Here is a 13,330-nt window from a genome sequence, read left to right on the forward strand (position 1 = left end):
CCACATCTCAAACCCGCCCTTCACCTGGCGTGTGGTGACCCTCCGGTTAAGCTCATTACCTGTCATATCTCAGTTTGAGAGAACAGCCTGACGGTGCTCTAGGATTATGGTGACTTTACTTTTCAGTAAGAATATTTTGCAATGGATTTAGACTTCAAACAGCTGCTAATTTGGAGAAATGATAGTCAAGAAGGCAAAATGGATGCAGGAAAGAATTAGACAAGCAAAACAATAGAAACTATGACCCCGATTTAGGTAGGCAGATTTTTAATTGGTTTTTAATTATTGCAGCTCCAGATGGCAAGATGCTAATACAGTACAATGGGTGAGAGTCTGAACTGGGGAGAAATAAGCTTTTAAGTGGAATTTGAATCATGGCATACCATTTCCATGCCATTCCCAGTGGCACATAGGAAGTTGGTACCAAAACTATTCTCTCCTCTTTAGTGATTCCAATATCATTCCAGTTTCCAAATGGTTGCAACATGCACAGGAGACACGTGATCACACAATCAGGGAAGTTTTTCATTGGTGAAACTCACTGTCCACTGACAATGCAGCAGGTACAGGCGACTATAAAAAAAGCCTCCTAGAGAAACATGGAAGCTCTGTGTCACAACCATGACTTTCCTGCACAACATCTTTGCCTGTAATGTAACATTAGTTGAGAACACAAATGTGACATAGGTGATTTTTCAAAATAAAGTTGCACTTGTAAATAATTTACATTACATCAACTTCACTTTATTCATGTGTGCACCTTGTTTATTTGTTGAGACTTGCTTAGAGAGTTAAATATATTGGCATTCCTCATGGTTGGCATGCATTGATTGATTCAGGAGAGTTGGTGACATTTCTTTTGTAATTTTTTTCACTCTTTCTTGTGTATTAATGTAAATGTTCCTTATCGCACTTGCCAAGTTCTGGGTCAGAACTGAACCTACATGCTCAGCTGGCTTTCCCTACCATACATTGTAAATGACTGTTGGAGATAATTCTCAGCACTTGATACTCTTCCCCTCCTTGTTCTACCATCCTCCCCATTTCTTAGGCTTCCACTTCCTATGCTCGCAACATTTCAGCTGGACAGTACTTGTGTTTATCTACTGATGGACTGAAATGATCTGTCTTCTCTGCATAGACTCTGAATGCGATCAAATACAAATAACGGACATGTAATGCAATTACATATTGCTGTGTGAAAACTTGGATGTTGCCTTGTGCAATTCCTCAGGTCGACATTTGGTCCACCAGTCTCGTTGTGTCGTGATAGTCTTTTGAGTTTTCTTGTACTATTCACAAATCACTGCAGCAATGAAATCACTATGTATTGGTTATTGCTGAGGAGTACAGTGCTAACATTGCAAAGTTCATTTGTTTTACCTATTGGTTCATTTTTCCATGTTGATAAATATGGCACCAGTGTTGTCGCCACTATCTCCTGGTTTTGGGGAGGTCTTAAATCCTATAGAAATCCCATAGTAAATTACATGGAGCATTCTCTAAAGCAGGCCATCAAATAGACATAATAAAAAGAACAGCAGCTGGGCTTATAAGAAGGTCATCAGGTTTATTTTTGGAATTCCGTCAGCTATGTTGGACTTTATGTTGGAAGAGCTGAAGAACAGCTGTTGTGCAATATTGGAATTAAAGCTACAACAGATTTTGAGAGTGAAACAATTTTGAAAATGAGATGCTGCATTTTGGTAAGGCAAATCAGGGTGGGACTTATACATTTAGTGGTCTGGTCCTGGGGATTATTGCCGAACAAAGAGACCTTGAGGTGCAGGTTCATAGTTCCTTGAAAAAGGAGTAGCAGGCAGACAGGGTAGTGAAGAAGGCATTATGCTTGTCTTTATTGGCCAGTACATTGAGTATGGGAGTTGAGAGGTCATGTTACAGCTGTACAGGATGTTAGTCAGGCCACTTGGAAAACACTGTATCGCTGCTGTAGGAAAGATATTGTAAACCTCAAAAGGGTTCAGAAGAAAATTGCAAGGATGCTGCCAGAATTAAAGGGTGTTAGGTATAGGGAGAAGCTAAATAGGCTGGGGCTATTTTTCCTGGAGCGTTGGATGCTGCGGGGTGAACTCTGTAAAGATTTATAAAATCATGAAGGGCATGGATAGGGTGAATAGCCAAGGTCTTTTTCCCAGGATAGTGGAGTCCAAAAGTAGAAGGCATAGGTTTAAGGTGAGAGGGATAGGTTTTAAAACTGACTGAAGGGACAGGTTTTTCATGCAGAGGGTGGTGCAAGTACAGAATGAGCTGCCAGAGGAAGTGGTAGAGGCTGGTACAAGTACAACATTGAAAAGCCATTTGGATGGGTATATGAACAGGAAGGGTTTAGAGGGATCTGGGCCAAATGATGGTAAATGGGACGAGATTAATTCAGGATATCTGGTCAGCAGCGACAGGTTGGAGCAAAGATAATAAAATGTGAGGCTGGATGAACACAGCAGGCCCAGCAGCATCTCAGGAGCACAAAAACTGATGTTTCGGGCCTAGACCCTTCATCAGAGACGGGGATGGGGTGAGGGTTCTGGAATAAATAGGGAGAGAGGGGGAGGCGGACCAAAGATGGAGAGAAAAGAAGATAGGTAGAGAGGGTATAGGTGGGGAGGTAGGGAGGGGATAGGTCAGTCCAGGGAAGACGGACAGGTCAAGGAGGTGGGATGAGGTTAGTAGGTAGGAGATGGAGGTGAGGCTTGGGGTGGGAGGAAGGGATGGGTGAGAGGAAGAATAGGTTAGGGAGGCAGAGCCAGGTTGGACTGGTTTTGGGATGCAGTGGGTGGAGGGGAAGAGCTGGGCTGGTTGTGTGGTGCAATGGGGGGAGGGGACGAACTGGGCTGGTTTTGGGATGCGGTGGGGGAAGGGGAGATTTTGAAGCTGGTGAAGTCCACATTGATACCATTGGGCTGCAGGGTTCCCAAGCGGAATATGAGTTGCTGTTCCTGCAACCTTCAGGTGGCATCATTGTGGCATTGCAGGAGGCCCATGATGGACATGTCATCTAGAGAATGGGAGGGGGAGTGGAAATGGTTTGCGACTGGGAGGTACATTTGTTAATTGCGAACCGATGGGAGGTGTTCTGCAAAGCAGTCCCCAAGCCTCCGCTTGGTTTCCCCAATGTAGAGGAAGCCACGCCAAATACAATGGATACAATATACCACATTGGCAGATGTGCAGGTGAACCTCTGCTTAATATGGAAAGTCATCTTGGGGCCTGGGATAGGAGTGAGGGAGGAGGTGTGGGGGCAAGTGTAGCATTTCCTGCGGTTGCAGGGGAAGGTGCCAGGTGTGGTGAGGTTGGAGGGCAGTGTGGAGTGAACAAGGGAGTCACGGAGAGAGTGGTCTCTCCGGAAAACAGACAAGGGTGGGGATGGAAAAATGTCTTGGGTGGTGGGGTTGGATTGTAGATGGCGGAAGTGTCGGAGGATAATGCATTGTATCCGGAGGTTGGTGGGGTGGTGTGTGAGAATGAGGGGGATCCTCTTTGGGCAGTTGTGGCGGGGGCGGGGTGTGAGGGATGTGTTGCGGGAAATGCGGGAGACGCGGTCAAGGGCATTCTCGACCACTGTGGGGGGAAAGTTGCGGTCCTTGAAAAACTTGGACATCTGGGATGTGCGGGAGTGGAATGCCTCATCGTGGGAGCAGATGCGGCGGAGACGGAGGAATTGGGAATAGGGGATGGAATTTTTGGAGGAGGGTGGGTGGGAGGAAGTGTATTCTAGGTAGCTATGGGAGTCGGTGGGCTTGAAATGGACATCAGTTACAAGCTGGTTGCCTGAGATGGAGACTGAGAGGTCCAGGAAGGTGAGGGATGTGCTGAAGATGGCCCAGGTGAACTGAAGGTCAGTGGAAGGTGTTGGTGAAGTGGATGAACTGTTCGAGCTCCTCTTGGGAGCAAGAGGTGATGCCGATACAGTCATCAATGTAACGGAGGAAGAGGTGGGGTTTGGGGACTGTGTAGGTGCGGAAGAGGGACTATTCCACGTAACCTACAAAGAGACAGGCATAGCTGGGGCCCGTGAGGGTGCCCATGGCCACCCCCTTTGTAGGAAGTGGAAGGAATCGAAGTTGTTGAGGGTGAGGACGAGTTCGGCTAGGCGCATGAGGGTGTCAGTGGAGGGGGACTGGTCGGGCCTGCGGGACAGGAAGAAGCGGCGGGCCTTGACGCCATCTGCATGCTACACTTGCCCCCACACCTCCTCCCTCACCCCTATCCCAGGCCCCAAGATGACTTTCCATTATTAAGCAGAGGTTCACCTGCACATCTGCCAATGTGGTATACTGCATCCATTGTACTCGGTGTGGCTTCCTCTACATTGGGGAAACCAAGCGGAGGCTTGGGGACCGCTTTGCAGAACACCTCCGCTTGGTTTGCGATAAACAACTGCACCTCCCAGTCGCAAACCATTTCCACTCCCCCTCCCATTCTTTAGATGACATATCCATCATGGGCCTCCTGCAGTGCCACAATGATGCCACCCGAAGGTTGCAGGAACAGCAACTCATATTCCGCTTGGGAAGCCTGCAGCCCAATGGTATCAATGTGGACTTCACCAGCTTCAAAATCTCCCCTTCCCCTACCGCATCCCAAAACCAGCCCAGTTCGTCCCCTCCTCCCACTGCACCACACAACCAGCTCAGCTCTTCCCCTCCACCCACTGCATCCCAAAACCAGTCCAACCTGTTCTTCCTCTCACCCATCCCTTCCTCCCACCCCAAGCTGCACCTCCATCTCCTACCTACTAACCTCATCCCACCTCCTTGACCTGTCTGTCTTCTCTGGACTGACCTATCCCCTCCCTACTTCCCCACCTATACTTTCCTCTCCACCTATCTTCTTTTCTCTCCATCTTCGGTCCGCCTCCCCCTCTCTCCCTATTTATTCCAGAACCCTCACCCCATCCCCCTCTCTGATGAAGGGTCTAGGCCCGAAACGTCAGCTTTTGTGCTCCTGAGATGCTGCTGGGCCTGCTGTGTTCATCCAGCCTCACATTTTATTATCTTGGATTCTCCAGCATCTACAGTTCCCATTATCCCTGATACAAGTTGGAGCAAAGAGTCTGTTTCTATGCTGTACATCTCTATATGACTCTGTAACATGTTGCTTCCCAGTCATTACCTTCAGCAGGATCCAATAAAGCTGAGAAAGGGAAGTTTTGTGGTCTGAAGATGCTAGATCAATAAATGTCCTTCTCTCCCACTATTTCACTATTAATGAACCCAAGCCCCATACCTGGACTTTTCGCCTGCAACTCATTTCATCTCGCAAAGACTTCACCTTGGTTACACTTTTGACTGCTTATCTTTTTACGTAAGGGGACAAGACTAAATCTGTAGAACTGGAAGATGTAAAATTTCATCAATGTGTGCGCTTGTCTCGCTTCGAAAACGATCGAACCATATCCTTCATCCCCCCAGATGGAGAGTTTGAACTTATGTCTTATCGGCTGTACACTCAGGTATGTTTCATGTTTAAAAACTGAACTGGGGAACGAAAGTCAAGTCTGTGACATGTCCACATTTGGTAATGATAAACGTACATTCTGGCACAGAGTACACTGGTACCTCCATGCAGGAAGGTTCATTCCAGTACTTTGCAAGATAAAAAGAGCATAATTGCAAGCAAAATTTTAAACTAGAGCTTGCAGTTCTACTTTAAAACAAAATAGGACAAGTAGTGTTTTGCTATATGGTGCTGGGGAAATTGAGACTTCATATTGTCATTTAGAGATATTACAAATTATTTTCCTCTTGTGCCCTTCTGAGAAGTGAATATTCTATCTGTTTATTGATCTAACTCAGAATCTGCTTTGCCCTAATGTACACAGACATACAGTAAGATATTATGCATATGGAAACATAAACTGGTCTGGAGTTAGTATGAACAAACTTTTAAGTTGAAACTCTCTATGAGATGCCTATAACTGCAGTCTGGAAATTCAGTGTGTGACAGTAGTCAGTAGGCCTATGTCTATTCCATTTCTTTATTGAATAATGTTAAAAATCAATGAGTAACAAATGGCGTATTCTATTATACAAGTGATATTTCTATCAATGTATTGCATGCACACTGCTTGAGACAAGATATTACTTTGCAGGTAAAGCCCTTAATCTGGATTGAGTCAATGATTGAGAAATATTCGCACAGTCGAGTGGAAATTATGATAAAGGTAAGATTGAAACGGTAATGAAAATTGATGTATTTTAATTCAAGTCTCATAAATTTCCTTGTGTTGATTACCAATGAGAAATCTGCCCTCCACCTCACAAACTTCTGCTGGCCAGTGGGATGTAAGTCCCTTTATCTTTGGACCAGCACACCACTCTAAATGGAGAACAGCAATGTACCCACTTCACCTTCATGGGTGGCACTTTCGCAGGAGGGTCATGGAGCAATAATTGTCTCAGAATGGCAATTTAGCGCAGAAGGCAAAGCAGGATTTCCTATGCGACTGTAGGAAACAGTGAGGGGTCAGTGTTAGTGTTGGGGTGGGTGAGGGGTTGTTTGAATTTATGGCTGTAGGGCTTGGTGCTGTGTTAATGTCTTATAGTAGCAGAATTCAAGACCTTGTCTGTCTTCATGGAGAAGGTGGCAGGTACCGTGGAAACCTATGCCCAGCAGAACACTTCGGAGCTGCTAGGTATGCACTCAGGCCTGCATTCTCTGCATCTAGCAATGGACGCTCAGCATCAATGGCAGGGCGAGATGGGGATGAGACTTCTCAACCTCACACCAGGCACTTTTACTTCCCAAGAAAACAGGGTGGCGCCAGCTGGCTTTTTGCTTTTCACAGAGGTGAGGACAAAAGAAGCACCTTGAGAAAGGAAGGGTCAGCAAAGGTAAATCAGATAGAAAAGCAATTCGATTTTTGAGTTGTAGAATGTAGAAAGAAGCAGAAGATTGACAGCCAATTGCACAAATGAAATAATAACAACAGCATTACAGGGTTCAATTTAGCTCAGTCATTCTGGACACATGACCATAAGGTTCACTCAGACCTCTCTGTCATGGTGTGTCATTGCTCTGTCTTTTCTTCCATAGAATTAGCATGCAATTTTTTTTCATGTAATGGTTAATTTTGTTCTAGAATGTGTGAACATATGTGTGTGGTTTTTGGTCATTTATCTCATTACTGCATATTGTCATATCATTGTATGTGTATGTTTGCTTGTAACTCACTTCATAACTCAGTTTTCTACCTGCTCAAATTCAGGCTAAGAGTCAATTTAAACACCGTTCTACGGCAAACAATGTTGAGATTTTAGTACCAGTTCCCAGTGATGCTGATTCACCAAAATTCAAGACAAGTACGGGCACTGCAAAATGGGTACCAGAAAAAAACGCTGTCCTCTGGTCGATCAAGTCTTTTCCTGTGAGTAAGGCAGAAAATATTTATGTTAGAGTGGGGCAGCATTTCATAACTCAAACCCATGGTGATATAAAGTAGTGTGTTCACTTGCCTTCCGCACTCAATTGTAGGACTGGGAAACATTGACAGCTGAACACCGTAACAGAGAGATCTATACTTTAGATTTTGTGAAAGTTTCTTAATAGTTTGCTGAGTATTTGAATATTTTTAAAGCAGAGGTAGATAAATTCCAATGAGGGAATCAGAGGTTATTGGAGGCAAGTGGGAATGTAAATTTGTAAAAGAAATACCTCAGCCATGATCTTAATAAGTGATGGACCAGAGTTGAGGGGTTGAATGGCCTACTTTTGATCCCGATAATAATTGCTCCTTCAACCCAAATAAACCAAAAGAGAGAAAGTAATAAGGTTAGCATAACTTAAATGCAGGAAGAAAAACAACGTTGCTGGAAAAGCTCAGCAGGTCTGGCAGCATCTGTGAAGGAGAAAACAGAATTAATGTTTAGGATCTGGTGACCCTTCCTCAGAACTGTACCCTAAACATTAACTCTGTTTTCTCCTTCACAGATGCTGCCAGACCTGCTGAGCTTTTCCAGCAACTTTGTTTTTCTTCCTGATTTACAGCATCCACAGTTCTTTCGGTTTTTAATTTAAATGCAACTGTTTATCTTTTCTGTCTGTGAGTCGTCACTTGGAATTAATTTATGAACTTCAATCATATCAATGGGAGTGTGAAACATAGTCCAGGTTGGTTAGCATCACTATAATCCAAGCACCTCTTTCAGGACTTTATCATCAGCCTCTTCTCATTTCCTCTGGTCATCCCTTGTCTCTTGTTACATTAAGGGTGGCAAAGAGTACTTGATGCGGGCTCACTTTGGTCTCCCAAGTGTGGAGGCTGAGGAACAGGAGGGGAAGCCGCCCATCACTGTCAAATTTGAAATTCCGTATTTCACTGTCTCTGGGATTCAGGTGAGTGTTTTCAAATTATTTTTGTGTAATTTTTCTTTTCTTGGTATTTTTAAAGGTAAATTGGAATTGGGATTATTTAGGAATAGAAGGGCTTCACCCAATTCACTTTGTGATGAGGTTTAGAGCAGCACAGTTCAGACAAATCTACAGCAGCATTAGGAGGGCAGTATGTAGTGACGGGGGGTGGGGGGGAAGGGGAGGAGAGACAGAGGGAAGGGGAGGAGTGATGGTGGGGAGGGTTGCGGGAAAGGGGAGGAGTGCTAGGGTGGGGGGAGGTGTGACAGGGAGAAGGGGAGGAGTCACTTCATAAACTCTCCAGCCCAGGCAACATCTTGGTAAATCTCCTTTGCGCACTCTCCAGTGCTATCACATGCTGTCTTATTCAGTGGATTTCAAAATTGCAGACAATGCTCTCGTTGAGGCCTGAACAGTGTTTTATACAATTACAGTACGATCTCACTGCTTTTAAACTCTGAGCCTCGACTACTAATGGGATGGTCTGTGAAATTCCCTCGGGGAACTCATGAAATCCTGCTGCTTGTATCCAACCTGTCCCCAGTTTTACCTGCCCAATTAAGACCCTTAAGCTGTGAGTTATTGGCTGCTTGATGGCCGCTTTCTGCCTAGCCTCTATTTTGATGCTCGTGGGAGCGGCTCAAATACAAGACACGAAATCCAGCAGTTCACTCATCTGGGGCCTTGGGTGTGATGGGTCCCCTTCTGTAATTGAAGTTGTCCTCCCAAGGTCATAGCCCTCACAGCAGCTCATCCACCACCACCTAACCCCCAGCATCTCCAACGAGAACCCCAGATCACTCCATCTGTCCCCTGGGCCTCACCTTCCCTCCCCAATGTAAGTTCCCCTGCGTTTATCCAGTTGTGATCTTAGAATCTTGGGACTGCCTGTAATCCCAGTCCTGGCCACTTCTGCCACTAGCACTATTTGGCCAGTACCTCTGTAGTCCAATCAGTTTGGCAAGAAGCTCCTTGGAGCATTAATGGCTTTGGGGCTGCTGGGATGGGAAGGAAACATTGCCATTTGAAAAAAATCTTGCCTTATGACTGCAGTGCGACTGTAATATCCATAAGCAATTAGAGCTTTTACCTATATTTCCACAATATTCTTCCTACCACAATTCAGGCACATTTGTTCAGTTGTCTTAACAAAGGCCCAGCAAAGAAGTGCAAGAAATTAAAACAAAATATGCCAGATTTAGGGATAACGAAGAGCTTGTGATTCTCATGTTTGTTTTAAACTAGGTGCGCTATCTGAAAATCATTGAAAAGAGTGGCTATCAAGCTCTTCCCTGGGTTCGGTATATTACACAGAGCGGAGGTAAGCAATTATGTGTGAAAAGACATCAACAGTATTACCGTTTCCCAGTTCTTAGCTTCAGCTTCAATATCCATCTCCATATCCAGAGGAAATAATGGAGGCGGGCATGACTGCATCATTTAAAAGGCTGGGTATGTGAATAGGAAGGGTTCAGAGGGATATCGGCCAAACGCTGGCAAATGGGAGAAGGTCAGATTGGGATGTATGGTCAGTGCAGACAGGGTTTGACTGAAGGGTTTGTTTCCGTCTTGTGTGGCTGTATGACTCTATTTAATACATTTTATGAAAAAACTGATGTCTTCAAAACAAATCTTTTAAAAATCACATCATTTGTTTGATATGCTTATGCTATTTTTATGGGTTGCTCACGCCAGCATCCAGCAGATTATCCTTTAATTCCTGAAGAATCCAGAAGTATGAACGATTTGCAACCACTAGTTTCAACCTCCATGTCACTTGCTCCATCCTTTAAACTCTCAGCTAAAACCACACTTTGGAAATGTTCATGAAGCCAGATAAATGGCAGGAGTGCATTTCCCCACTGCGCAGGTTTTGGAAACCATCACATTTTTACACTAGAGAGATAGTAGAAACTGCTGATGCTGAAGAATCTGAGATAACACGGTGTGAAGCTGGATGAACAGAGCGGCCCGCTTTACACTACTCTAGAAACTATCATCCTTGTAAACCTGTAGAGGTATTACCATTTTCCCCCCCGAGATATACTTTATTGGTAAATTGTTAAAAATACATGACAAAATTATTGACTGGAATCTTACATAATTTGTAATAAAATTCAACTTGTCCACAAACAGGATTTTCCATTCAGCACAACTGTAATAGACATGATATTTATATTCCATATCGGGTACACAAACATCAGTTGCTTCTGGAGGACTACCAACTCCGTGTAAGACCCTCACTGGTCTGCACAAAACCTTTTGGCCTTCTAGTGCAAGGAGTTTTCCCCAGCCAAGTGTTGGAAGGTGGCACAATCTGAGATTCAGGACTATGTGCTGAGGGATGCGATAAAGATATGCTCAGCTGTTGCATAGGCACAATGGGGAAAGGTTGCTGTTTAGGGCTTTTGGCGTATTACAGAGAGAGGCTGAAACTGTCATCCTGTCCCCAAATCCCAGCTGGATTCCTTATAAAAATATAGATTGTGAAAACGCACAGCATTGAAAATGTATTGAAGCACCAGAGAATTTCCACTAGAGTTTCTGTAATTTCAAATGGAAATATTTTCGTCTTGAGCTGTAAAGGTATAATTGCTATTGAAGTATTTCAGTGTTAACGTACACCTGAAGTGTGGATCTGTACCATGATCTCCCAGGTGTAATCAATCCAGCAGCGTCTTTAGAGTAATGATATCTAAGCAAACATTTGGGTAAATAAAAGTCAGCACATTATAAAAAGAGATTACAGCTGTTTGATCCAAAATAGGTTCCACTATCTGCTGTCACCAAAGGGGAACCTGGAACGATAGAGTGAATATTTCTGGACCAATCTGAGATCTGAACTGAGGATTTTGGTACAAATTTAAATGTAAATGTGTAGGTTAGTATTTGGGAAAGGAGACTTCTTGTATTTGGGAGATAACAGTTTGCTGCTTGTCTTTGGCAGTTTCCCTCTGATTGCTTCATGTCTCTGTGTTCCAGATTATCAATTGCGCACGAATCAGTAGAAGCACTGCTCTACCGTGTAATTTCCAAGAATGCAATTTGTAACAAAGTTATGAAAAAGGAAAGAATCTTAACTTTTGACTGTTCAAGACAACAACCTTGGTGATTACAGATTCTACAGAGAGGAGATTCAAAAGACAGTTCTTACCAGAACAGACAGAAAAATGTGACTGTAACTTTGATTGCTTCATTGTTTCTGGATATATGTTAGGTTACTATTTCATTCGTTGTTACTTGGAAACAGTCAGGTCAATGTTGCTAGTCAGGTTAATTGCTGCTCCCTCCTGGATTTTTCTGTCATACAGTTTTAACTTCTGATGGTAATAATGCAGAAGATCACAATTAAAGCAACATAATTTGAACATTTTCCCTGAGCTGATACGGAGGAAAGTGTGATATCTAAGGGCATAATAATATAAAAACTAGAAGCAGGAGGAGGCAATTTAGCCCCTCAAACTGCTCCACCATTTGATACGATCCTGGCTGATCCCATTTTGGCCTCTACTTCACTTTCCTGCCCAATCCCCATAACCCTTTAACCTTTTACTCATTAAAAATCTACCTCCTGACATCCGTTGCAAGCTGGAGTAGTGAATTCCTTAAAGTCTAGATTGCCCCACAAGGGGAAACATCCACCCTACATTTACTTTGTCAATTTCCATCAGTGTCTTATATATTTCAATTAAATCTCCTCTCATTCTTCTAAACTCTAGCGAGTATAAGCCTAAAGTGCTCAATCTCTCCTCATAAAACAAACCTTTCATCACTGGAATTAATCACATCGATCTTGTCTGAGTTGCCTCCAAATCAATTAATATAAGTGAAATTCCACAAGTATGTCCACAGAGAGCGATGAGGAGAATCTGGTTTCTTTGTTTGTGTGTAACTCTTGTTCCTCTTTGCCATTCCCAACCCACAACCAAACCCAAATTGTCCCTCTGATTTCTTCTTGTATTTTTACATAGGGATGCACCTCTGGAATCTGAAGTGAATATCATTGTAACATCTTGCCTTCCATGAATTGTATCCTTGTCTTCTCACTGGGCAAAAATAATTGGAAAAAATAAACAACGAAAACAAGTGAGAGAAATAGAAGGGTAAATGTTCTTATTGTCTGCTTGAAGATCTGTTATAATGATGCAGTTTTATGTGACAACTTCTCGTGTGATCAAGAAGCAGCTGCCATCTTGTGGGTAGATTTATTTTCATGAGTTCACCCCTGTATTGTCCCTTAACGTCTGCCTGTCCATAACAAATCTACCAATATTAAGGGGAGGTTGTGGCGCAGTAGTAATGTCACTGCAGTAGTAATCCATGACCAAACTAATGCTCTGGGGCCACGAGTTCAAATCAGACCTTTGAGACAATCTAGATTTGGAAGCGAGACACTACTGCCTCACAGCACCAGAGACCCCAGTTCGATTCCAGCCCTTAGGCAATTGTCTGTGTGGGTTTCCTCCCACAGTCCAAAGATGAGCATGTTATGTGGAATGGCCATGCTAAAAACTGACCTATAGCATCTAGGGATTTGCATGTTAGGTGTTTCTTTTTAACTGCAAAACTATACTTTATTCATAGAAGGAAATATTTATGTACATATGCAGTTAATAAAGTCATTCTGGTCTATACTGTCTTACAGAGAATAAAATAAACATTGGCGTTCGCCTTTCTTTATACTTACAAATAACCTCTCAGCATTTAGCTGAGGCATCAGCAGGGGATGGTTACTGAATAAACCCCCTGTTTTACTTTGCCAGAAGGACCTCACACGGTGGTCTTTCCCCACTGCACCTTGGCAGCAGTTGGCCCAAGCTTTATTGCGTCCCTCAGCAAGTAATCCTGGACCTTGGAATGTGCCAGTCTGCAACACTCAGTTGGGGTCAAATCCTTCAACTGGAAGACCAGCATATTTCAGGCAGACTGGAGAGATTCTTTCATCGCATTGATGGTCCTCCA

The 13,330-nt window shown here is 43.7% G+C and overlaps 1 protein-coding gene across 2 annotated transcripts in view; it reads left to right on the forward strand.

Moving 5' to 3' along the window:
• LOC125456573 (AP-1 complex subunit mu-1-like) overlaps nt 1–13,009 on the forward strand; it is a 52,054-nt gene extending 39,045 nt beyond the window's left edge. For both annotated transcript variants that reach the window (XM_048539816.2, XM_048539817.2), the window contains 6 exons: nt 5,329–5,471; nt 6,111–6,182; nt 7,227–7,385; nt 8,228–8,353; nt 9,614–9,689; nt 11,351–13,009. In XM_048539816.2, coding sequence (XP_048395773.1) covers nt 5,329–5,471; nt 6,111–6,182; nt 7,227–7,385; nt 8,228–8,353; nt 9,614–9,689; nt 11,351–11,376 — 602 coding nt within the window. In that variant the 3' untranslated portion in view covers nt 11,377–13,009. The remainder of the gene's footprint in view (nt 1–5,328; nt 5,472–6,110; nt 6,183–7,226; nt 7,386–8,227; nt 8,354–9,613; nt 9,690–11,350) is intronic.
• The last annotated feature ends 321 nt before the right edge of the window (nt 13,010–13,330 follow it).

The sequence above is a fragment of the Stegostoma tigrinum genome, chromosome 8 (genome assembly GCF_030684315.1).
Source record: "Stegostoma tigrinum isolate sSteTig4 chromosome 8, sSteTig4.hap1, whole genome shotgun sequence".
In the NCBI taxonomy this organism is placed as follows: domain Eukaryota; kingdom Metazoa; phylum Chordata; class Chondrichthyes; order Orectolobiformes; family Stegostomatidae; genus Stegostoma; species Stegostoma tigrinum.